Source organism: Haliotis rufescens, unplaced genomic scaffold (assembly GCF_023055435.1).
Source record: "Haliotis rufescens isolate VD_foot unplaced genomic scaffold, xgHalRufe1.0.p SCAF_16, whole genome shotgun sequence".
NCBI lineage: Eukaryota > Metazoa > Mollusca > Gastropoda > Lepetellida > Haliotidae > Haliotis > Haliotis rufescens.
This window is the reverse complement of record NW_025963846.1, coordinates 11163676-11187912: the sequence shown is the minus strand read 5'-3', so window position 1 is coordinate 11187912 and position 24237 is coordinate 11163676. Positions and strand designations below refer to the sequence as shown.

Below are 24237 nucleotides of genomic sequence, written 5' to 3'. Positions count from 1 at the left end.
TTTCAAATCAAGATTATGACTGCATTTTTAATCCTCTGTATGAGGATCTATATCACAAGAAACAATCCCTGATTCCACCCCTTGTAATAAGAATAAATCCTGACAAATTGACCTTAATACCACACCCAAATACTGTCGTCTTCTCCGTGGCAACTGGTAAAGCCACAGGTAGATCTTTCATAAACAACGCTAAAGAAATCAGACACTAATCAGTCAATGTTTTAGCAAGAAAATCATCAATTAAGGAGTGCCTACAGTACATAAAAATCCATATTTACCGATTGAGCACAAGATGGTGCCGCAGTTGCTAGCGCCATTGTCAATGAATCCAGCACCATATCTTCAAGATTACCAAATGACAGTTCAGTTTGTACAGCAGAATCAAAGGCAATATTAACAGCTCTCAAATATATAAATACTCAATCTACGCACAAACAGTTCATTATATTTTCAAGTTCCAATTCCTGTCTTCAGGCCATTAAAATATATCCTGTCAACATCCACTTTTACGTGAAATCATAGAACTACATAGTGCTCTTGCTACTGGCCAGTACGATATCGTCTTTTGTTGGTTACCCAGCCATGTTAGAATCATTGGTAACACAATGGCCGATGCTGCTGCAAAAGCAGCCCAAAACAAATCTGTGACACCACTTCTTATCACATACAGTGACTATAAATCTGTAACTTGATGTTACATCAAAGATATCATGCAAAAGAAGTAGGATACTAAAGTAGGTATCAATAAAAACATGAAATTAAACCAAATATCGCCCACGTCTACTCGGGTTGTCAGTCCAGATTTGAAGAGGTAATTTTACGACGATGTCGCATTGGCCATAGTAGAGATACCCATGAATATATATTGAGAGGTGAAGATCCTCCATTCTGTTTCCATTATGATGAAAGAATCACCGTCAAGCATGTCCTGCCTGGCTGTTCATTTTTCCATCACAACAGATAACGATTTCATGGTTTCATCCATAAAGGATATTTTTAATAATATAAGTTCTCATTAATTATTGGGTTTTTAAAAGAAATAGAATTGTATAATATATTTTGATAATATATTTTGTTTAAAATAAATGACCTTTGGTAGAATTAAATTATATCTGAGTTTGTTAGTGGATGTATCCTCGAAGGGGGTTGAAGTTGTGTAAAATTATTGTTCCCCCGAGAGGATATCATAAGTCATGTCATTCAAAGAATATTTCTGACTACTACTCTTTTAAACGTAGAATATTTGTAATTGCGTACAATCGCCAGCCATTAAAGGGGTGGTGTACATCCTGCTGGACGTCCATGCAGGTAGCAAAGGTATTATAAATCCCCATGGTCCCTAAAGTACTCATGGAAATGAATAAAAACTGTTTTGCTGGATTTAATAATCGACACAAAGCATTACGTAGATGTAAATACGAAATAACAAAACAACTGGAAAAGTACTAGTCTGGATTTGCTAGTTTTATCTCAGTGCTCAATACAAAATGTACTTTACAGGAGGTAATTTGTAGGCACTTTCAACATTCAAAAATAAAACTAAGTCCAAATTGACATGGCAGAAACAGGCTATAGGCATTATGCAAATTAGCCTGAAAAAAAGTTATCAAAACAAGAATAAAAATAACAGTTATGTTTATGTACATAATAATAATGACATGTAAGTTGTTGTTTGAGAAGGGAATTTGTTACTTTTACGTTCTGATATTTTGACGATGATTCACTATCCCACAATGCCACTCACAAATCACTAACCACTGACAAATCACATGCACGTGGGTTTCAAGCACCTGTTTTCACCTGTCGTCAAGGTGTCATAGGTCATGGACATTCACCTTGATCTAATAACACCTGGTTATGTTCAGTTTCACAATAGTCTGTTTTGTTCATATTTTTACACACTTTTACGTGTGAAAAAGACATAAGACCCTTTGATACGCTGTATTTGTGCCAAGGCCCAATTAGTACTAATTGAGTTGTTTGAATATTTATCTATTTTGTATATTAACTGCATTTATTTAAAATCTGAGATCGAAAAAAACAGTTTTTTTTTCATTTCCGTGAATACTTTAGTATGGAGATCTACCTTCAGTTGCTTGCGATCTATAACCTTTTGTTTATTGTATTGTTACATATAGTGATATCTTTTTATGGTTGTATGCTTGTTTTGAATATTAATCTGTGATATTCTTGTTGTTACTGTTTATAATTGAAAGGTTTTTATTTTGTCTAAATATATGAGGGGGCACGGGTGGCCTAGTCGTCTAAGGCGCCGCGATTCGCTGTGCAGAGTTGCGCCCCTTGGGCACGCCAGAAACCTATGATTGTGGGTTCGAATCCCGGTTCGCCCCGATTATGTTTCTAGGTTTGTCAGCATCATACCCGTGCTGGTGGGTTTCACCGAAGTGGTAAACGTCTGAGACCTGCATCACTTCGGGCTTTCCTCCCACATTAAGCTGACACGCCGTGATATAACTGGAATACTGTTAAAAGCGGCGTTAATCCCAACTCACTCACTCACTCTTAATATATGAAAACTTAATGCATAACGTCTCGTCACGATATGGCTGAAATATCGCCGATGTGAGGTTAAATATTAACTCATTCAGTCACTCAGATACAATATCCTACCACTTCATGTACAATATCTAACCGCATCGTATACACTAGTCCATGATGTCATCTACACTTGTTCATGATGCCATCCACACTAGTCCATGATGCCATCTACACTTGTCCATGATGCCATCTACACTTGTCCATTATGCCATCTACACTGGTCCATGATGTCATCTACACTTGTCCATGATGCCATCTACACTTGTCCATGATGCCATCTACACTAGTCCATTATGCCATCTACACCACATTCACTTGTCAATGATGTCATCTACACTTGTCCATCTACACCAATTTCACTTGTGAATGATGCCATCTATACTAGTCCATGATGCCATCCACACTTGTCCATGATGCCACCTACACTTGTTCATGATGCGATCTACACTAGTCCATGATGCCATATACACTTGTCCATCTGCACCACCTTCACTTGTCCATGATGCCATCTACACTTGTCCATGATGCCATCTACACTTGTCCATGATGCTATCTACACTTGTCCATTATGCCATCTACACTTGTCAACGATGCCATCTACAATTGTCCATGATGCCATCTACACTTGTCCATTATGCCATGTACACTTGTCAATGATGCCATCTACACTTGTCCATGATGCCTTCTACACTTGTCCATGATGCCATCTACACTTGTCCATTATGCCATCTACACCACATTTACTTGTCAATGATGCCATCTACACTTCTCCATCTTCACCACCTTCACTAGTCCATGATGCCATCTACACTTGTCCATGATGCCATCTACACTTGTCCATGATGCCATCTACACTTGTCCATGATGCCACCTACACTTGTCCATGATGCGATCTACACTAGTCCATGATGCCACCTACACTTGTCCATGACGCCATCTACACTAGTCCATGATGCCATCTACACTAGTCCATGATGTCATCTACACTTGTCCATGATGCAATCTACACTTGTCCATGATGCCACCTACACTTGTCCATGATGCCACCTACACTTGTCCATGACACCATCTACACTAGTCCATGATGCCATCTACACTTGTCCATGATGCCATCTACACTAGTCCATGATGCCATCTACACTAGTCTATGATGCCATCTACACTAGTCCATGATGCCATCTACACTAGTCCATGATGCCATCTACACTTGTCCATGACACCATGGCTTGGGTCATCAAACTGCTTCAACACTTCACGTTTCATATGTTTTCATTGTATCCCAGTGTACTTTTCAAAAACAACCAAGGAATGATTCCCAGATGTAACACCACACATTCGTGGAAAATGCATGAAGTGACCATGACAGCATGATTGTGTCACCCGAGCTTCGTCTTGTTGCTTTGAGAGTGGTCAGGAAACTCTCTCCGACAGGTTCCTAAATCGATTAGCCAGATTGAAGTTTATGGAACTTCCATAGCTAAATGAGGCATGGTTGTGGTAGGTGTAGATTAACTAGACTTGGAAGACCGTCAGACCTAGCCACAAGAGAAAGATTCAGATAACTCTAAGCTTAGAACCTTCACCTGCAATCGTCACAGTGATCCAACCATAACCAGTCGGTTGGATGCTGTAAAATTGAAGTCATCAGTCAGTCGTAGAGGTCAAGATGACTGCTTTACCCAATCATCTACAGGAGGTGGTAGTGTGGTTAACCTGGAGATCTCTCACCTCTGGTCTTGCTGTCATGCCATCTTCAATCAATGTCCAATGTTCGTTGATGATCCAGTAATGCAGATAAAATAGAGGTTTTGGACCACCCCACCCTGAGGTCCTGAAAATGCTTCCATGTAGGTCTTGTTTCTATCAACAGAGTTTATGCTTAGTCTGGACATGGTCCATTTGTTGTCACTCAAGGAACTGAGGGTTTTTTGCCACGTTTGTCATTTATTGTTACCTTCAACACCCAACAGTACATGTTTCCCATAAAACATGCTGTTCTGTCACTGTCTCTTCTTGTGAAAATAAATGACTTTTATTGGAAGGGAAATGAGATCTTTTGTTTTGGAACTCAACAGGGAATGATACTGTTGTATGGAGCCAAGGCAAGGTGAAATGCTTAATGTAGGTTTAAGGTTATTGCACTTATATAGTGACATGCATGCGTGAGTACATGTGTTTGCTTGCTAATGCCTGATTTAAAGCGCCAGAACAGTGAGATACTGCAGTTTAACATGGATACCCAACTATGACACAGTTGAGTGACTCCCAGCCACCTAGGGGATCGAACCACCAACCTTCCGTTCTCTAGGCAGACAACTTCTATTCACAAGATCACGGAGGTGTGTGGAACTGAGAACCTGTGCACACACAACGTTGGGATTTCATGTGTGTTGATATGTGAAATAGTGATAGAGTACCTAATCTTAAAGAGCATTTACAACTATTCAACTGATATATAACACTATATAGGAGACATATATTGAAATGTGAAAAGTTATTTGCATTCTGACTGATTTAACACATTATTGCAAGTTAAATAAGAAATAAGACAAGTTTGTTTTGTTTTCGTTTTGTTTAATTTGGACAGATGACAAGTTGTAACATGCAGGTTCCCCTGTCTGTATATTTACAAGCAAATAAATTATCTATGGACAATGTATGTACATGAGATTGGTCACGACCACAGTATTTGTCAGAGACTAGTCACGACCACAGTATTTTTTGTCAGAGATTGGTCACGACCACAGTATTTCTTGTCAGAGATTGGTCACGACCACAGTATTTTTTGTCAGAGATTGGTCACGACCACATTATTTCTTGTCAGAGACTGGTCACGACCACAGTATTCCTTGTCAGAGACTGGTCACAACCACAGCATTTCTTGTCAGAGACTGGTCATGACCACAGTATTTTTTGTCAGAGATTGGTCACGACCACAGTATTTCTTGTCAGAGATTGGTACCGACCACAGTATTTTTTGTCAGAGATTGGTCACGACCACATTATTTCTTGTCAGAGACTGGTCACGACCACATTATTTCTTGTCAGAGACTGGTCACGACCACAGTATTTTTTGTCAGAGATTGGTCACGACCACAGTATTTCTTGTCAGAGACTGGTCACGACCACATTATTTCTTGTCAGAGACTGGTCATGACCACAGTATTTCTTATCAGAGACTGGTCACGACCACATTATTTCTTGTCAGAGACTGGTCACGACCACAGTATTCCTTGTCAGAGACTGGTCACAACCACAGCATTTCTTGTCAGAGACTGGTCACGACCACAGTATTTTTTGTCAGAGATTGGTCACGACCACAGTATTTCTTGTCAGAGATTGGTCACGACCACAGTATTTCTTGTCAGAGACTGGTCACGACCACATTATTTCTTGTCAGAGACTGGTCACGACCACATTATTTCTTGTCAGAGACTGGTCACGACCACAGTATTCCTTGTCAGGGACTGGTCACGACCACAGTATTTCTTGTCAGAGACTGGTCACGACCACAGTATTCCTTGTCAGAGACTGGTCACAACCACAGCATTTCTTGTCAGGGACTGGTCACGACCACAGTATTTCTTGTCAGAGACTGGTCACAACCACAGCATTTCTTGTCAGAGACTGGTCATGACCACAGTATTTTTTGTCAGAGATTGGTCACGACCACAGTATTTCTTGTCAGAGATTGGTACCGACCACAGTATTTTTTGTCAGAGATTGGTCACGACCACATTATTTCTTGTCAGAGACTGGTCACGACCACATTATTTCTTGTCAGAGACTGGTCACGACCACAGTATTTCTTGTCAGAGACTGGTCACGACCACAGTATTTCTTGTCAGAGACTGGTCACAACCACAGCATTTCTTGTCAGAGACTGGTCATGACCACAGTATTTTTTGTCAGAGATTGGTCACGACCACAGTATTTCTTGTCAGAGATTGGTACCGACCACAGTATTTTTTGTCAGAGATTGGTCACGACCACATTATTTCTTGTCAGAGACTGGTCACGACCACATTATTTCTTGTCAGAGACTGGTCACAACCACAGTATTTCTTGTCAGAGACTGGTCACGACCACAGTATTTCTTGTCAGAGACTGGTCACGACCACAGTATTTCTTGTCAGAGACTGGTCACAACCACAGCATTTCTTGTCAGAGACTGGTCACGACCACAGTATTTTTTGTCAGAGATTGGTCACGACCACAGTATTTCTTGTCAGAGATTGGTCACGACCACAGTATTTTTTGTCAGAGATTGGTCACGACCACAGTATTTCTTGTCAGAGACTGGTCACGACCACATTATTTCTTGTCAGAGACTGGTCATGACCACAGTATTTCTTATCAGAGACTGGTCACGACCACAGCATTTCTTGTCAGGGACTGGTCACGACCACAGTATTTTTTTAAGGAGATGGGTCACGACCACAGTATTTCTTGTCGGAGATGTTCATCGGTCAGTATCGTGTCCTTCACCGGGATATCTTCAGCAATGACCGGTGCACCGTCATCAGTGCTGCAGGATCTGTCATCACTGTCGTCATCATCAAGTTGACACAGCAGGTTGTCATTCTCATAGGTAGGGAAGTAGTACCTGGAAAGAGTCAAATCAGAATAAATAAATTGCATGGCATTTGATTCTTTAATGTTTCAATTATTCACGCAATTGTCAATTATCCACTAAAACTATGTCAACATCTTTTGAAATCTGCATCATTTATTGTCTATAATTTGAATAAATTCAGAAGAACATGATATTGCTTCACACTGGGCATGTGTTTTTTATTTGGCCAGAAGATTATATTTTCATAAGAGATTGACCACAGACTAGTGATAGTGGAACCATGTACAGATGGAGAATCTGTGCATGTGTTTGTTGTTTAAGACCTCACCTAGCAATATTTAAACTATATTACAGCAGCCTGTAAATAATCAAGTCTGAACCCGTTATTCCAGTGGTTGATAATGTTTACAATGATCCACTAAGTCGCCTCTTATGACCAGCATATGTTGGGAACCAATTCTAACCCAGAATCCCCACGAGGAGATGGAGAACCTACTGAGGTTGATCCCACACCCGGATGTCGGGGATGCTGTTGATGTGTCTCATGGAGTGCATGTGTTCCAGGAGGTGGTGCCTGGAGTCCCACGTTCCCTGACAGCCGTAACAGATGGACTGGTGGATCTGAAACAGATAGTGATGCCTACAAGGAACAGTGTTTCACAAAGTCGCAGACATTGGAGTACTTCAAGGCATTATACTTTAACACCCATCTTAAATACTTCTTAATATTGGCCCAAGAGTTTTGTTTCAGGTAAACAGTTTCTGGTTCTGACCAATTTGTCCTTAATCGCCAGGAATTCTGATGACAGATTATTGGTGCCAATTGTCGTTGTGTAAACTCCACACTCAATATTCCACATAGCAATATTCCAGCAAAATGACAGAGTACCTGACACTTTTTTATGGATAGCAACTTCTTTTTTTCTTTGTACGATATTTCAGAGCTACATCTTGCTCCTTCATCAGTTGAATGCCAAGTAAGTACTTACTTGGTATGTACACAGCACTTACTAGGCATTCACCCGATGAAGGAGCAAGAAGTTGCCCTGAAACGTTGAACAAAAGAAGTTGCTATCTCTACAAAAGGGTCATGCTTTCATGTTCACCCAACTTCTAAATGCCCTTCAAAGACTTCCATATCACAGCGGCCTGTAAATAATCAAATCCAGAAAATGCAGTGAAACAAGGCTAAAAAAATAATAATAGTTTTGGTTCTCAGGCTCCGCCTGCATCATCATAAAGTTTGCAGCACGTTTCGTTTTATATTTCCATTTTTTTTATAAACCAAAAAATTCTTAGAGTTCAATGGTAGTCAAATACTGTATTCCAGTACAGTAAACTATTATAACACGCTTATAACAACCTGCCTGATTTAACAAACTTATTTTAGTCCCAGACATTTGTTGTATAGATGCTGTACACATGCTTATAATGAACTACGGTTATTACGTACTAAACTTAGTGGTCCCTTTGAGTTCGTTCTATCCGTAGTTTACTGTATTTTATTCATCAAGGAATACTTTTATGTATGAAGGCCCTTTCCCTGGTTCATTGGACACAATTGCTTATTTGGTTACATACTAGTTAAAAAAGAAAAGAAAAAGACATCGCCCGCTCGCACTATGTTTAAAAAAAACATTGCCTGAGAACCAAGTGTTTTATCTTTTTAAGCCTAACACGCTGTCAATGAAGACATGTTCTACCTGGGAACATACCTGTCTGCGGATGAAGTTGATGAGCTTGACCTTCTGGTAGAAGTTCAGGGTCAACTTCAGCTTCAGTTCATGCAGGTCAAAGTCATGCAGCTCCTTGGTAAGACAGGATGGACGGAAAACAGTGAATGAGTGAATTCTGTTTTATGTCAGTCAGCAATATTCACCTGTATCCAATCTCATTAAAATAAGATCTCAGTTCTCGCTGCCGCTAAACAAAGATCTGAGGACATCCCATTACTGATCACGTCAGACCGCCATTTCGACAAATGGAATTACTGACAAGAAGTTGACATTAGCCAATCATAAGGCAGCTTTCTCGTTCTCTACGGCACTAATTTCAAACTGGAGACTACGTTTCAAAACATATTTTTACAAATTCTTGCTAAAAAATTAGAAACCTGAACAAAAGAACATTCTCAAATGGCTAATATATGGTCTAGATTATATAGATTTAGTCGTTAAGCCCGTAACTATCGTTCGGAATACCCCGTTTTAAAGTTTTCGGGGTTGCATGATTAGAAATCACATTCCGACTGTCACTTTCATGATCTGGTAAGCGACGCTCTGATTGGTCGAATGAAAGGTCGTTCTGATGTGACCCCTTAATGGGATGTCCGCAGATCTTTGTTTAGAGGTAGTGAGAACTTAGGTCTGATTTTAATGAGATTGACCTGTATCAAGCCTTGGCTAGACAAACCAGTGGTTGATATTACGTGCAGTCATCAGAAGATGACACACAAAAATATGTCACCAAACTTGGACCACCCTTTCCAACATAGTCACCTCCTTTCAACCAGCAAAGGTAACTGTGGACCAGTACTATCAAGGAATTATCAAGTAATTACCACTGGAGTTAATGAGCATGAGTATGATCTGGAATTATACACATCAGATTTGGCTAGAGACCCCTGGTCTAACCATGATATATTGCACTTGTGTCATCAATCTAACTAGCATAACGCTTGAACCTATAGAAAATAGGACATTTTCATGCCAAATATGATCTTATCAGCCTCTCATTAAGACTGGCTTATTTTTCAGCTCAAAAATACCTATTTGAAATGCGTATTTAATTTTAACAATGTATCGTCAATGATTGTGGATTTTTGTGGAAAAGTGAGGTCAGTGGAATGAAAGCATGGATTGACAACTCTAAGCCATGTGGGACAACACCTACCACCATGTGAGCTTGCAGTCTGTCGGGGATGCTTGAGGAAAACTCACAGAACAAACACAAGGCCTGCGATCCAGCCTCCTCCAGCCACCCTGACCATTCACTGAAACACAGACAACCTGTCTTCATCCACCCACAGGATCCATCAGGCAGTACACAGTGGTTTGCAAGAGTAACATTAGTGAGTGAGTGAGAATGGTTTTACGCCGCTTTTAGCAATATTCCAGCAATATCATGGCGGGGGACACCAGAAATGGGCTTCACACATTGTACCCATGTCGGGAATCAAACCCGGGTCTTTGGCGTAACAAGCGAACGCTTTAACCACTAGGCTTTCCGACCGCCCTAAGAGTTACAGTAAGTAATCTGTGTCCCACTCGACTACAATATTCTGTCCTCAAGATGCATTTTGGTAAATTTTACCAGATGCATGTTGATAATACAGTGACAAGATCTATCAGTTCAAAACCTTTTTTTTCAAATCATATGGGCCCCAATAACATGAACCCAAACACTTCTTGAAATATACTGAACAAAAATTGTCAGGGATCACGAATATGGTTTCAGATAATTTTAGAAAATTGTGAGCTCAGATTTCTCTACAAAAATGTCATGATGTCTAACTTTTAGTGTTCCGTATACATATGCATACATATTAAAAAACCTGAATACCCCCGACTCCCCAAATCCTTCAGAATTTGAACAAACACAATTCAATAAAAATTTGAAAGCACTCTAAGTATCGAACGGTCCAATATTCTGTCAACTCCTTAGAGAAAAGGATAACTCAATTAATGCACATATAAACCTCAGATTCATTACTGACAGCATTAAACAACAAACAAACAACTGACAGTATTCCATGAACTTGTAGATCCCATTCACCAACTTACTATTGGCAGGAACAGGATTCAGATACCGTAAATCTTGAAATTAACGCAAACATAAATTGAATGCAAAAAATGCGAGTGGTCTTTGTTCGCATTAATGAAACTTCGCATTTATATGTCTCCAAAATTACTATCAACACCAAGACGGCCTCATTGCACACTTTGGATAGCGGAAATACCAACTTGAATATAAACACAAACATGGTTTATTGAGCAGCAGTTGTAACAGGTACATAACTATGTCATTTAAAGAATAGGAATTACACAATAGACATCCGGTGAGTTATCACTGCTGGGGTCAAGAGTTCTACCCACTCATGTCAAACAAGACATCATTGACAACTCCAATCAGTGAACTGTTGTTGGTTCAATTATCTTATTTCCTTAATGCCAGTCAGCAGAATAAACATATAAACTGTGTGTTGTTTTTAGGAAAACGCTGTTTGTTATTCCCATGAAGACAGTGCTAATAAGTGGTACTATTTGCTGTTTGATTGGATTAAGGTATTGATTTGTATCATTCCATTGGGGCTGGGAGGGGGGTGGGGGGGAAGTCGCATGATTTTGAGTTGTATATTTGGCTAGGGGTCAGCAGTTGTATTAATTTGGAGACGCATTAATTTCAAGATTTACAGTATAATGTTGTATTGATCAGGGGGATACTAATGACCTCAACAGGAAACAATATAACTTGTAATGTAATGTATCATATGTATCCCGATACAGGGGTAGTAAATTGATGTATTGTATTGTGGGACTTGTATCGCAATACAATACTGTATTGCCATATTGTTACACCACTAATGATTAAGTCTCATCATATCTTTAATAGGTGACAGACTCTGTGGTCTAGTGGATTGAGTGTCTTCCCATGAAGCGGAAGGTCAGTGATAATTTGGTAAGGGTTGATCAAGGACTTCTACAGCACAAAGTGATTTTATATTTAATCCCTGTTGAGACCATTAAACGAAAAAAGGGGGAAAGAATTTTGTACTCACTCCTCCTCGTCAGTCTCTCTCTCCGTCTCGGCGGCGTCATCTGCGGCAACATCTTCCTCAGACTGGATGGCCTCCCAGCTCCGACCCATCTCCTGCATGTACAAGGTTAACACTGACCTTTCCTTGAGTCAAGGCCACCGCTACAAAGGGCATGCTATTTAACACAGGCACCAATATACAACTTAGGCCACAACAAAATTGAAAACTTTACAATAGATTGTATATTTATATGCTTATCCTATCTCACACTATGCATACCTTCCTTCTTTCGATCCTTTTAATGTACTTGAATAAAGTTTTCAGCTTCTAAAAATATTTTGCCCGAACACATTTCAGCATCACCATGGTCACCACCCCAACAAATGTGTCACGCACCGTAAACCTGTGACCTTACACTACCTGATTACCCCTGCAATATAATTCTTTCTTAGAGCTAGCAAACAAGAGGAGCTGTGATGGTTTGGTGGGCATGAACCATGTGAGATAGGACAAGTATAAAAATATACAATTTTGTAAAATTTTCACATCTTTAAACTTATCCTATGTCACACTATGCATTTTATCCCACGGTTGGACGGTGAGGTGCGTATACCCTAGCCTGCAGAGTCTACCGTGAGACATACACGAGGAAGATGGTGTTAAACAGTGATAGAAATATAAGAACCAATAACACTGCCTAGTGTCGTAAGACACGAACTCGTGAGTGGATAAACAAACCATAACAGGCGATGTGACCCCTTTACATTAATCAGACGTAAATCGGGTAGAACATGTGTTACGTGTTTTCACTTAGCTTGAATAGGAACCGATTCAGAAAATGACTGAAAACCAATCGGAAAGGGGTTTCCAGGCAATCGGTTCTACAAGACAGACAACACCACTATCTCCGATGGACAATATGGTAAGCCAGCTTGGCATCTCTTTTAACACTTCGTCAAAGCTATCATCAACGCCCAATGGATAGAAGCATGCTTAGACGAGAAGAGAAACGATTGACAACATCCACAAGAGGATCATCGAACCAATACCAAGACATCATATGCCTATAGCAGAGGTGAGAGGGTAAGGGATCGGGACACCGCCAAGACAGCCATGCCTTGTGGCGACTTCGTTGAAGCCCAGAGTCTCTGGAGACGAACATGTTCACCCTCCTCTGGATACTCAGTCTGGGAACCTGACTTTTAAAGACAATAAACACACAATTCCAATAATTATTCTATACATACAGCATACGGAGTACTGGATAGCAGGCGTGAGTACCAGTATCGTCTATCTGCGCGAGGGTGTGCATTCGTCAATTGTTGGGCCAGGACTAAGGCACCAAACTTGGTAGAGGCCCTGAACGTTGGTGACAGGCATGTCACGTAGAGAGTGGGAAGCGAAGACAGTATAGGACTTTCAAAAACAGCCCTACTTGATGGCAGACAGGGTGCAATTGCTATGTAAGGTCATGGTAGAGGAGTTGGCTCTAGCCTCATGTGGATGGAACATCACAGGAGGAGGCTTTCGCAAATGTGTAGGCCTGCAGGATGGTGAACGAAGCCCAAAGAAGACTGTAGGACGGGAGACTTCGGGGGAGGCAGCCGTGGAAATGGGGATTAAGAGTCTCCTGTGGGTGCGCCAAAGTGGTCACACAGCCTCAAGGCAGATATGGAGCACTCTAACCAGGCATAAGGAGATATCTTCAGGGTCATCTGGGCTCAAGATGGATGCAAATGACGGAATATTAAACAATTGGTGTGGCTGTTCCGGAAGCTGATTCTTCGCGATGAAGTCATATGGGGATTAAGAGTCTCCTGTGGGTGCGCCAAAGTGGTCACACAGCCTCAAGGCAGATATGGAGCACTCTAACCAGGCATAAGGAGATATCTTAAGGGTCATCTGGGCTCAAGATGGATGCAAATGACGGAATGTTAAACAATTGGTGTGGCTGTTCCGGAAGCTGATTCTTTGCGATGAAGTCACAGCGAAGGCCAGAAAGACCTTCCCATAAGACCTGTATTCTCTCAAACTGGACCTTGTTAACATCAAGAGCATGAACCTCACTCACTCTAGCAGCTGTGGTGAGGGCCAGGGGAAATACAGTCTTAAAGGTGATCTGCTCAAAGTCCTTCTCAGCAAGTGGTTCATACTAGGGCTGGGACGAGTCCAAATTGACTACCCGGGTACCCACACCGCTATTACCCCACTCTACCCGGGTACCCGCTACAGGGCTCAAGAGTTTGGTACAAAATGCCCGATTGGAAATAGTTTGAGTGTAGCCCTGGTAAAATGTATTTAAATATATGTATAAAACGATCTGTTCATGCATACACTGAAGTTGACTGAAGTGTTATTTTTATTCAAACCTATAAAGGTCAGAAGCAATGGTGCTTAGGCTGAAAGAAATGCGAACATTAGTGACTTGTAGTGTAACCATAGAGTTCTAGATAATTTTTTTATGATTAAACAATATATCATGTAACTAACCACGGGTCCGGGGATGTCCTGTGGGTACCCGGGTCCTACTCAGTACCCACCCGACCTGAGTACCCGAGTTACCCGTCCCAGGCCTAGTTCATACTGTGCAGGGGACAGATGGCAGAGGATGACAAGATCCCAAGTGGGAGCAACTTGATTTAACTTGCACCAGGTGCATTTGACATGGAAACCTAGTTGCACAAAACTAAACCAGCACCCTGGTCCCATAAATTTATCAAAGCTGAAACACAGGCTGGTCTGCTGCCAGTGTCACATGAGTTAATGACATGCTGCTGTTAAACGTAATAAAAGATCAATGATGTGAGGAGTAGGAGTTAGCATGGTTACCGGTAGTCTACTTTGAAATTTTGTTATATGCACTTGGTGCATGTATTAGGTTGCATTTTTCAATAATATGTTACACTGGTGCCTGTAATATATACATGTAGCTAAATATAGTAAAATTGAGCCCTGTTGATAAGAAAAGCTTTTAATGGAATTTAAATGTTTTTCCACATTCCTGACTTTTCTCATGTTTAGGGTTAGTGTGTACATGAACAAAGTAAAACATATAAAACAACTAATCAATGTAAATCTGGGTTTAGACCTCTATCATATTGTAGAGATGTTGCATGTACCAGACAATGTGCGAGCTACAGAGGTCAGTTGCAGGCATGTTGATGCAGACTTTGTGAAAGCGTTGAAATGTGACATTGTGATCCCAACTCTAAGTGCAGTTGTACCTGATAATTGATGATGTAAAACTTGTCATATTTCTTGTTCTTTGGGTTTATTTTCCGATGTTGTTTTTTCCTCATGTGTTCCTTCAGCGTGGGTCTGTCCCTGAAGGTCTTCTCACAGTAGAGACACAGGAACCTGAAAGAAATATTAAAATGTACCAAAAATGTAACTTAATAAAAAATTAATATTATTATGACTTTTTTTTTATTGGCATTCTAGAAGCTGCCCCGTAAATAAGAAAAATGTACAACTTTATGGATAACAACTTTAAGTTTATTGCATATAGCGATCTTTCGCCGTAGATTCTTACACCGATATCAGCTGCGCTCCAGCTTGAAAACATTGTAAGAATCTATATCGAAACATTGCTTTTTGCAATAAACCAGGAGTTGTTATCCATAAAGTTGTCCTTTTTTTTTATTCAGGTTAGTGTGTTTGTTTAATGCCACACTCAGCAATATTCCAGCTATATGAGGTCGGGCTGTCAATATTTGAGTCTGGATATATGTCAGACTTCCACACCACCTTCCCCTCCCAACCCCACCCCTCCCCCCCATAACACACATCAACATGCGTGTATGTTACATGGGGAAAAAGCCCAGGTTGTACATGTCTAGCACTGTGATGACTGGGTATTTCACAACTCACCAATATATCAGTGCATCAATAATATTCTCACATGATACAATACACATTTGACTATCAATTCACATTTTAATCTTGTTTAGTTTCACCCATTGAACATTTAAAACAGCTGTGGAATGACTTATATCTACACTGTACAATGTACAATGTACAAGACAATGTTTAAGACTGAAATTTTGTTCTAGTCTTTATCTAACTCGTCTTGACACTCCAGTTTTATCTAAAATTTGAATAAAATTGATTGAAATGGGACCTATATAATTTCAGATATGAGACCAGGTATTCAGTTAGTTGCAAACCTTTTTAAAACCAAGGATGATAATCGGGGAAATCATAGAATCAAACTAGCATCACCACTTCAAGCATTCAAGCTAACAGCAACTGGAGTGAGTGAGTTTTTAGCAATATTCCGGCATTATCATGGCAGGGGAACACCAGAAACAAGTTTCACACATCGTACCCATGTGGGGAATAGAACCCAGGTCTTTGGCATGGCCAGCGAACGCTTTCACCACTAGAATACCACACTGCCCCACAACAACTGGAACGCACATGGAACTTACTTCTGCAGTTTCCCTTGAAGGATATCTAAAAATTCATCTGTGAACACTGAAAGAAAATAAGCATAATCTGAAAAGAACAGAATTGCTTGAGTCACTTTCATCCGAGTTCTATCATGTCTATTTGATATCACTACAAATATCATTATTACCATATCTATCCAAAAATATAGACTGGTGAACAAATACTTTTACAGCAATACTTTTGTAGTCATGAAGGGTGTTTTTTTGCCCTGAATTAATTTTGTTTGACTAAATTTCTTTGGCTAGGAGTGAAATACTTTTAAAAGCAATGCATCCATTCCAGTAACATTCCTTAATATTTAATACATTTATTAGCCCTGAACTAATTTCACAAGCCCCAAATGACTTCAGTATCCCTTAGGTACTTAAGGGGCTGTAAATTACTTTTCTAGTCCTGAATAATTTATTACTTTTCTAGCACAGGCTGATTACGAGGCAACATCACCAGGCTACTAAAGAGATGATGTATGGAAATGTTTGCCAATATTCCTCACCCAGGTTATCTGGTTGTCCGACATTAAATGCGTGGTCTTGTACCATGTGGTTGAACAACTCTGCCCTGGAACAAATGTAATATAGAACTGACATCAGTAGCAATTTACACAAAGTGTTTACACCAGTAGCAATTTGCACAAAGTGTTCACACTAGTAGCAATTTGCACAAAGTGTTCACACCAGTAGTGGATTTACACAAAGTGTTCACACCAGTAGCAATTTGCACAAAGTGTTCACACCAGTAGAGGATTTATACAAAGTGTTCACACCAGTAGCGGATTTACACAAAGTGTTCACACCAGTAGCGGATTTACACAAAGTGTTCACACCAGTAGCAGATTTACACAAAGTGTTCACACCAGTAGCGGATTTACACAAAGTGTTCACACCAGTAGCAATTTGCACAAAGTGCTCACACCAGTAGCGGATTTACACAAAGTGTTCACACCTCTAGCGGATTTACACAAAGTGCTCACATCAGTAGCGGATTTGCACAAAGTGTTCACACCAGTAGCGGATTTACACAAAGTGTTCGCACCAGAAGTAGATTTACACAAAGTGTTCACACCAGAAGTGAATTTACACAAAGTGTTCACACCAGTAGCAGATTTACACAAAGTGTTCACACCAGTAGCGGATTTACACAAAGTGTTCACACCAGTAGCAGATTTACACAAAGTGTTCACACCAGAAGTGAATTTACACAAAGTGTTCACACCAGTAGCAGATTTACACAAAGTGTTCACACCTGTAGCGGATTTACACAAAGTGTTCACACCAGTAGCAGATTTACACAAAGTGTTCACAACAGTAGTAGATTTACACAAAGTGTTCACACCAGAAGTGAATTTACACAAAGTGTTTACACCAGAAGTGAATTTACACAAAGTGTTCACACCAGTAGCAGATTTACACAAAGTGTTCACATCAGTAGTAGATTTACACAAAGTGTTCGCACCAGAAGTAGATTTACACAAAGTGTTCACACCAGAAGTGAATTTACACAAAGTGTTCACACCAGTAGCAGATTTACACAAAGTGTTCACATCAGTAGTAGATTTACACAAAGTGTTCACACCAGTAGCAGATTTACACAAAGTGTTCACACCAGAAGTGAATTTACACAAAGTGTTCACACAGTAGCAGATTTACACAAAGCGTTCACACCAGTAGTGGATTTACACAAAGTGTTCACACAAGCAGCAATTTACACAAAGCGTTCACACCAGTAGTGGATTTACACAAAGTGTTCACACCAGTAGAGGATTTACACAAACTGTTCACACTAGTAGTGGATTTACACAAAGTGTTCACACCAGTAGCGGATTAACACAAAGTGTTCACACCAGTAGCAGATTTAGGGTATTTAAACAATTTAAATAAAGGGAGATAATCTGTAAAGAAAGTGACCTGTTTCCCTGGAAGTGCTGGGAGCAGAAGAGGCAGCTGCGTGAGAAGTGAGTGTCCTCTCTCTCCCTCTGCTGCACCTTCAGAATCTCCTCCTGCCACGACAACAACAACAACATTTAGTCACACAGTTCAGTCACAATCTCCTCCTGCCATGACAACAACAACATTTAGTCACACAGTTCAGTCACAATCTCCTCCTTCCACAACAACAACAACATGTTGTTACACAGTTCTATAGGAGATATATACACCTGGATAATCAGTGATGTGTCAAGGAATACTCAGCATACAATACATTGACCGATGCAGAATATGTTGTATGTATCAGATTTCAACAACATCCTCACATAACCTTTTACAGTGAGGTGGAGGTGTTTGTTCACCATGCTAAAGACCACGACCATGAGGACATAAATCTAGTACCAGCTTGTTCTTCTGCAGGAACTCCCGCAGCTGCTTGTCTTCAGGTAGGACATCACTCAGCATGAGGAACTCCTCCCGGGGGGCTGCAACATCAGAACAATCACAGGACAATCACAGAATAATCACTGGACAATCACAGAATGATCACTGGACAATCACAGAATGATCACAGAGCAATCAGAAATAATTACATAACAATCAGAGAATAATCAGAACAATCACAGAACAATCACATAACATTCACAGAACAATCACAGAATAATCACAGAATAATTACAGAACAATCACAGAATGATCACAAAACAATCAGAAATAATTACATAACAATCAGAGAATAATCAGAACCATCACAGAATAATCACTGGACAAGCACAGAACAATCACAGAAGATCACAAAACAATCAGAATAATCACAGAACAATCACAGAATAATCAGAACAATCACAGAACAATTACATAACATTCACAGAATAATTACAAAACAATCAGAATTATCACAGGACAATCATAGAGACATCACAGAATAAACTTTTTACTTTTAGTGAGTGTGTATGGGGGACTTTGTGAGAGGATGGGTGTATGGATGAGTGAAGGCGTTGTGTGTGTGTGTGATGGGGGGGGGGGGAGTGATTGGGTTGGTAAGTGATATTACACTGCTTGTAGCCTTTTTCCAGACCTACAGTATTATCACAGATTGGGACACTAAGAAAGGGTTTTGAAAATGGTACCCATGTGAAAATTCAAAAGTGAAAACAGCAAACCCCATTGCCAAGTGCATTCTATGAACTTTATCCTTTGCAGAGTATATTAGAAAGTCATCACTCTGAGTCATTACAAAACATCGAACACTGTCTGACGCTGCATGTGATCAGCTAGGAGAAGGTCATCCAGCAAATCTTCACATTTCAGAATACCTCATGGATGCTTATAACTGCTCATCACCCAGCTGGTCAAGGGGAGATAATTGTATATATACTCTGTGATTATGTACAGTTGAGGTATGCCGCACTCAGCAATATTCCAGCTATATGATGGCGCCTGTAAATAATCGAGTCTGGACCAGACAATCCAGTGATTGATATCATGAGCATCAATCCATGCAATTGGGATTGATGACATGCATCTACCAAGTCAGAGAGCCTGACCACCCGATCCCGTTAGTCGCCTCTTACGACAAGCATAGTTGCCTTTTATGGCAAGCATGAGTTGCTGAAGATCTATTCTACCCCGGATCTTCATGGGTCGACAATGGTATGCACGCAGGGACTGATCTAGGCATTCCATGAGGATGATATTGGGGGTAAAACATACCCCAATTAAGGCTACTTTAATGCTTAATAATAGCCTAGTTTTGCAAATATGACAAGTGTTTCACTGACAACTGGATTGATGAAAAGAAAAAACTTTAATACTTGTGTCTACATGATTATGATTATTGCATTGGATGCAATGCTTAAATATGTCAGAATTGACAGGCGACGTCAACTAGCCATACCTTTGTCTGTCGCTCCTGTGTTTGTGATGATAGTTGTGCAGAAATCTTTTAAAGGCTCCTCTTTAAACCTCTTCTTCCAATACAATATATATCTAGAAATAATGAAATAAAAGTTACTTTAGAGCTGCACATATTTCAAAATGAGTAAGAAAACACACATTTCTGAATATCAAGTGGTTTGAATTTAAATGGACATCAATATGACTTACTGTTCAAAACAGAGTTAATGATTTGTTTTACTATTTGATAGACTTAAAATGGAGGTATAGTTTCTGCTTCATTAACATCATGACAATAATAACAGTTAGTCTCCTATTTCTGTTTCAAATACATGTTCTACAGAATCAGACATTGTTTCATTTAAGATATCATCAAAGTGCATATCTGCAAATATTTTTTTGGGCTTATAAAGAAATAATCTGTGAAAACAGTGCTGAAGGAGTTGTCATCATATAAGGTACTACATGTACATTAAAATCTCATCATCTCATCTCATTAAAATCAGTGAACCTATAGTAAACTGACCGCCTCCGTGGCCTAGAGGTAGAGCGGCCGCCCGGAGAGCGGAAGGTCCAGGGTTCGATCCCCGGCCGCGTCATACCAAAAAACGTTAAAAGATGGTACTTGTTGTTACCCTGTCTGGCGCTCGGCATTAAAGGGGCACTGATCTAACGCAATTCCCCGGACTGGTTGTTGCCTTTGTTATTGTTTTTTCCCCCGTGAGTACCCGGATGATACGCAACGCAACTGAGCGTGACCAGAGACTGGGCTACCGTCTGCAAGGACAGCTAAATAAACTTGGAGGCTGGAGGCAATATTTGTTTTACGCATTTTTGCATAAACACTGATTGGTTAACTGGGATCTATAAAGATTTCGACAAAGGGCGCATGTTAATTAATTTCTTCAGCCTAAACAAACAGACAAAAAGAACAGCGGAGCTCATCGGATGTCGTCATTTGGAAATACCCCAGATGGTTATAGTTTAATACTAAAAAAAGTATCCATGCAAGGAAAGCATTTTCGGATTTCGGCTTGCGTCGATAATACGATTACTACTACCTTGTTGTCATCCACGTTTTCTCGTATAACCCCTACACTTGTGTATTTGTCGTCATTCACTTGGTGCTCAGTTAATGAATTTATTACAGGTACAATTAGTGGTAGCGCCACTTAGATTACCTGACAAAAGTTCCCATTTGGCATTTATTGTGTCTGGGGTAATTATTCAATCTAAATCCAGGTTTGAAGTGAGTTGAAATGTGTGTTATGTAATATGCACGTGGCAGCCCAGCAAGAGATAAATGATCAGTTGATTTACTTATTTTTGTAAATCAACGGATCGTTCCTAGTCATCAAAGGATTAACAGAAAATACGTTGATTGATTAATCACTGTTATCTTGCACAGTGGATATGTCAAGAGTGAGTGTTTACATGTCTGGGTTTACTAAAACAAAGGGAATACACTCATATCATGGCGTGAAGTGCCGATGTAAAAACAACATACTTTGTTCAAAGGGTTAACTGATAATACGTTGATTGATTGATCATTGTTATCTATCACTAAATGGATTTTTTAGGAACCGTGGACGTTAGTTGTCACGTGCGCTTTCTCAGCCGTCCATTGAGACTTGACACCTATGTAAAACACCTGAAACAATCCAAGTGATCAGTTGAGAAACGAACACGGGTTATAATATCCCGAAACGATATATATCTTTTAAAATATCATTTTTGATTGTTACTGAGACACGTGACATCGAATAAGTTTCTTTGTACAGCTACAGACAAGTGGGATATTGTTGCTTTGTGTGGATATTCACGGATACATTCCTCGAACAAGGAAGCTACCTAAAATTTATACACATAAATTTGGTAGGTTGTAATTATGAAATTTGCATTTTGTTTTCCTTCATTTGAACGGATTCGTTCTTGTTTCTCTACGTCTTGGTTGGGACATTCTTCAATGCGCGATAGACGTTGTTTTCACAGGTCTTTTCCTTTGTAAGCGTGTATATATTACCGTCAATTTGTAAAATGTGATTCTCTCAGGCAATTTATAAAATGTGTAAATATTTCAGTCATTTTGACTAAAAAATCTGCCCAGGTTGATTAAGACGATCAAAAGGGCCTACAAACATCACAACAGATTATTATGTAGGATTAGAAGCCAAACAACATAGAAATGTACTTTTCAACGTAACATTTTCAGTCTCTTGGTGATGACATTACACATCAAAATGTTTGGAATTCGTTGTCATAATAATACAGATGGAAATGTTTTTCAGTCACTTTGTAAAATAACTGAATATTTAGACGTTTAATAAATTTGTTACACATTTGACAGTAAAAAAAATATACACACTATAAAAAAAGCAATGCTCAGGTGAAATATTTACTTTGTGTTGCAAGTCAAAATAGTGTAAACGAAAATCGCAAAATTACCAAGCAAGTGACTTATCAAAACTTCGTCACCATTACCGATGCTACCCACAAAGATACCTACATTTCCTTATTATCTCGAAAACTGTATTTCATTTTGTTGATCAATGTGACCATACGCCCTTATTACTACCCATAAAAGTGACTAATGCGCTTACGAATGGCGCAGCAGAGGTCGTGAACTAGTCTAGATTTCTGCTCTACATCCGGGTACTCACTGGGAAAAAACAATAACAAAGGCAGCAACCAGTCCCGGGGAATTGCGTTAGATCAGTGCCCCTTTAAGGGGCTAAAACAAGGACTGGTCATCTCGGAGTCAGTATACTGTGTCTGAGTGGGGTATTCATGTTAAACTGCGGCATGGTATCTCAGTGGGCTAGCACTATAAATCGGCACCAGTACAAGCAGACACACACACACACGTGCATACATAATGCTATATAACTTTATAAGTGCAATAATCTTGGAGGCGATGTTAACCCATTTCACCTTACCTCATCTATAGTGAACCATACGTTACAGGTACATATCCCTATTAAGATTTCGGCCAGAGTAAATTTATATATAGGCATCTACCATGCGTTTCTGTAGTACATAGTACTACATACCCTACACAAAAAAATAATATTAGCAAACAACCCCTTCATCATGTGCATCCCCAAACAATTTAGTGACCATATTTTACCCGAGAACATTCTTCTCACAAAATGTCACCTTTTAAACTCTGCTATCAGGTTAACGTCAGCAACGACAAATTTATGAGCCATGATCATATGTGCAAGCAGGTGGTCTTTCTTGTCTTCAATATTGAAAGTCTCGTCACACAGGGCACAAGAACATGACAGAGTTGCCTCCCGTTGAGCAGATTTGTCTGCTGGGTCATCCTCTTCATCAACATCGCTGAATGTGGACAGATTTAGGGTTTCTAGAACAGGCTTTTCACTGGATCCTGAAAAGATACGAAGAATTTGAGCAGTCAAAGAATCTTGAGCAACATTTGTATGGTAACATTAGCGATATGTCTTTGACAGCTGATCGTACCTGCCATGGAGGCCGCCATATTGGATCAATTATTACTAAAACCCGGAGGGTAGGTATTTTACACGTGCATGTTGATTTGAGTTATCCAGCAGTTTCAACCGAACAAAAACAACCAAGCGATATGGTGGTTCAAGAAAACCTGTCTTTGACTGTGTGAACTTCAATATAAACGACGTTACATACGCGGATACAGACGATTGAAGCACACTTGTATAAAAGAACATACACTGTCATTCAGTGACATATAGAGAATCTCATCAGTGTCTTTTGATATCAAATATATCAACACGATTGATAAAAGTGGGAAAACTCCGAGGCTTGCCGAGGATTTTTTCCACTTTTATCAACGAGTGTTGATATATTTGATATCAAAAGACACGAGAGTGAGATTTTATTTATCATCCAACATCATTCTTCCAACTTTTTCAGTTTGTAGACAGTAATAAGCAGTGTCTTAAGTGTAAAAAGTACTGCTAACAGCTTCAGTAGCAGAGCCATTAGTGATGTCATTTGATTGTGACGTCATGGTAACCAGTGACGTCACAATGGTCTGCAAAGCATTGTGATGCAATTTACTGTAGATATCGCTT

The 24237-nt window shown here is 39.8% G+C and overlaps 1 protein-coding gene across 1 annotated transcript; it reads right to left on the bottom strand.

The window, feature by feature from the left end:
- Positions 1-5112: 5112 nt before the first annotated feature.
- On the bottom strand, positions 5113-23668 carry LOC124134865 (zinc finger protein 277-like). Its single transcript, XM_046499942.2, has 13 exons — positions 23648-23668; positions 23321-23555; positions 20166-20257; positions 18671-18753; positions 18248-18339; positions 16837-16901; positions 16322-16367; positions 15116-15248; positions 11913-12004; positions 10028-10127; positions 8851-8943; positions 7632-7756; positions 5113-7165 (listed from the first exon to the last, which is right to left on the bottom strand). Exons 1-13 carry the CDS (start codon positions 23664-23666, stop codon positions 6991-6993), a joined length of 1350 nt encoding a protein of 449 aa, XP_046355898.2. The 5' UTR covers positions 23667-23668; the 3' UTR covers positions 5113-6990.
- Positions 23669-24237: the final 569 nt, after the last annotated feature.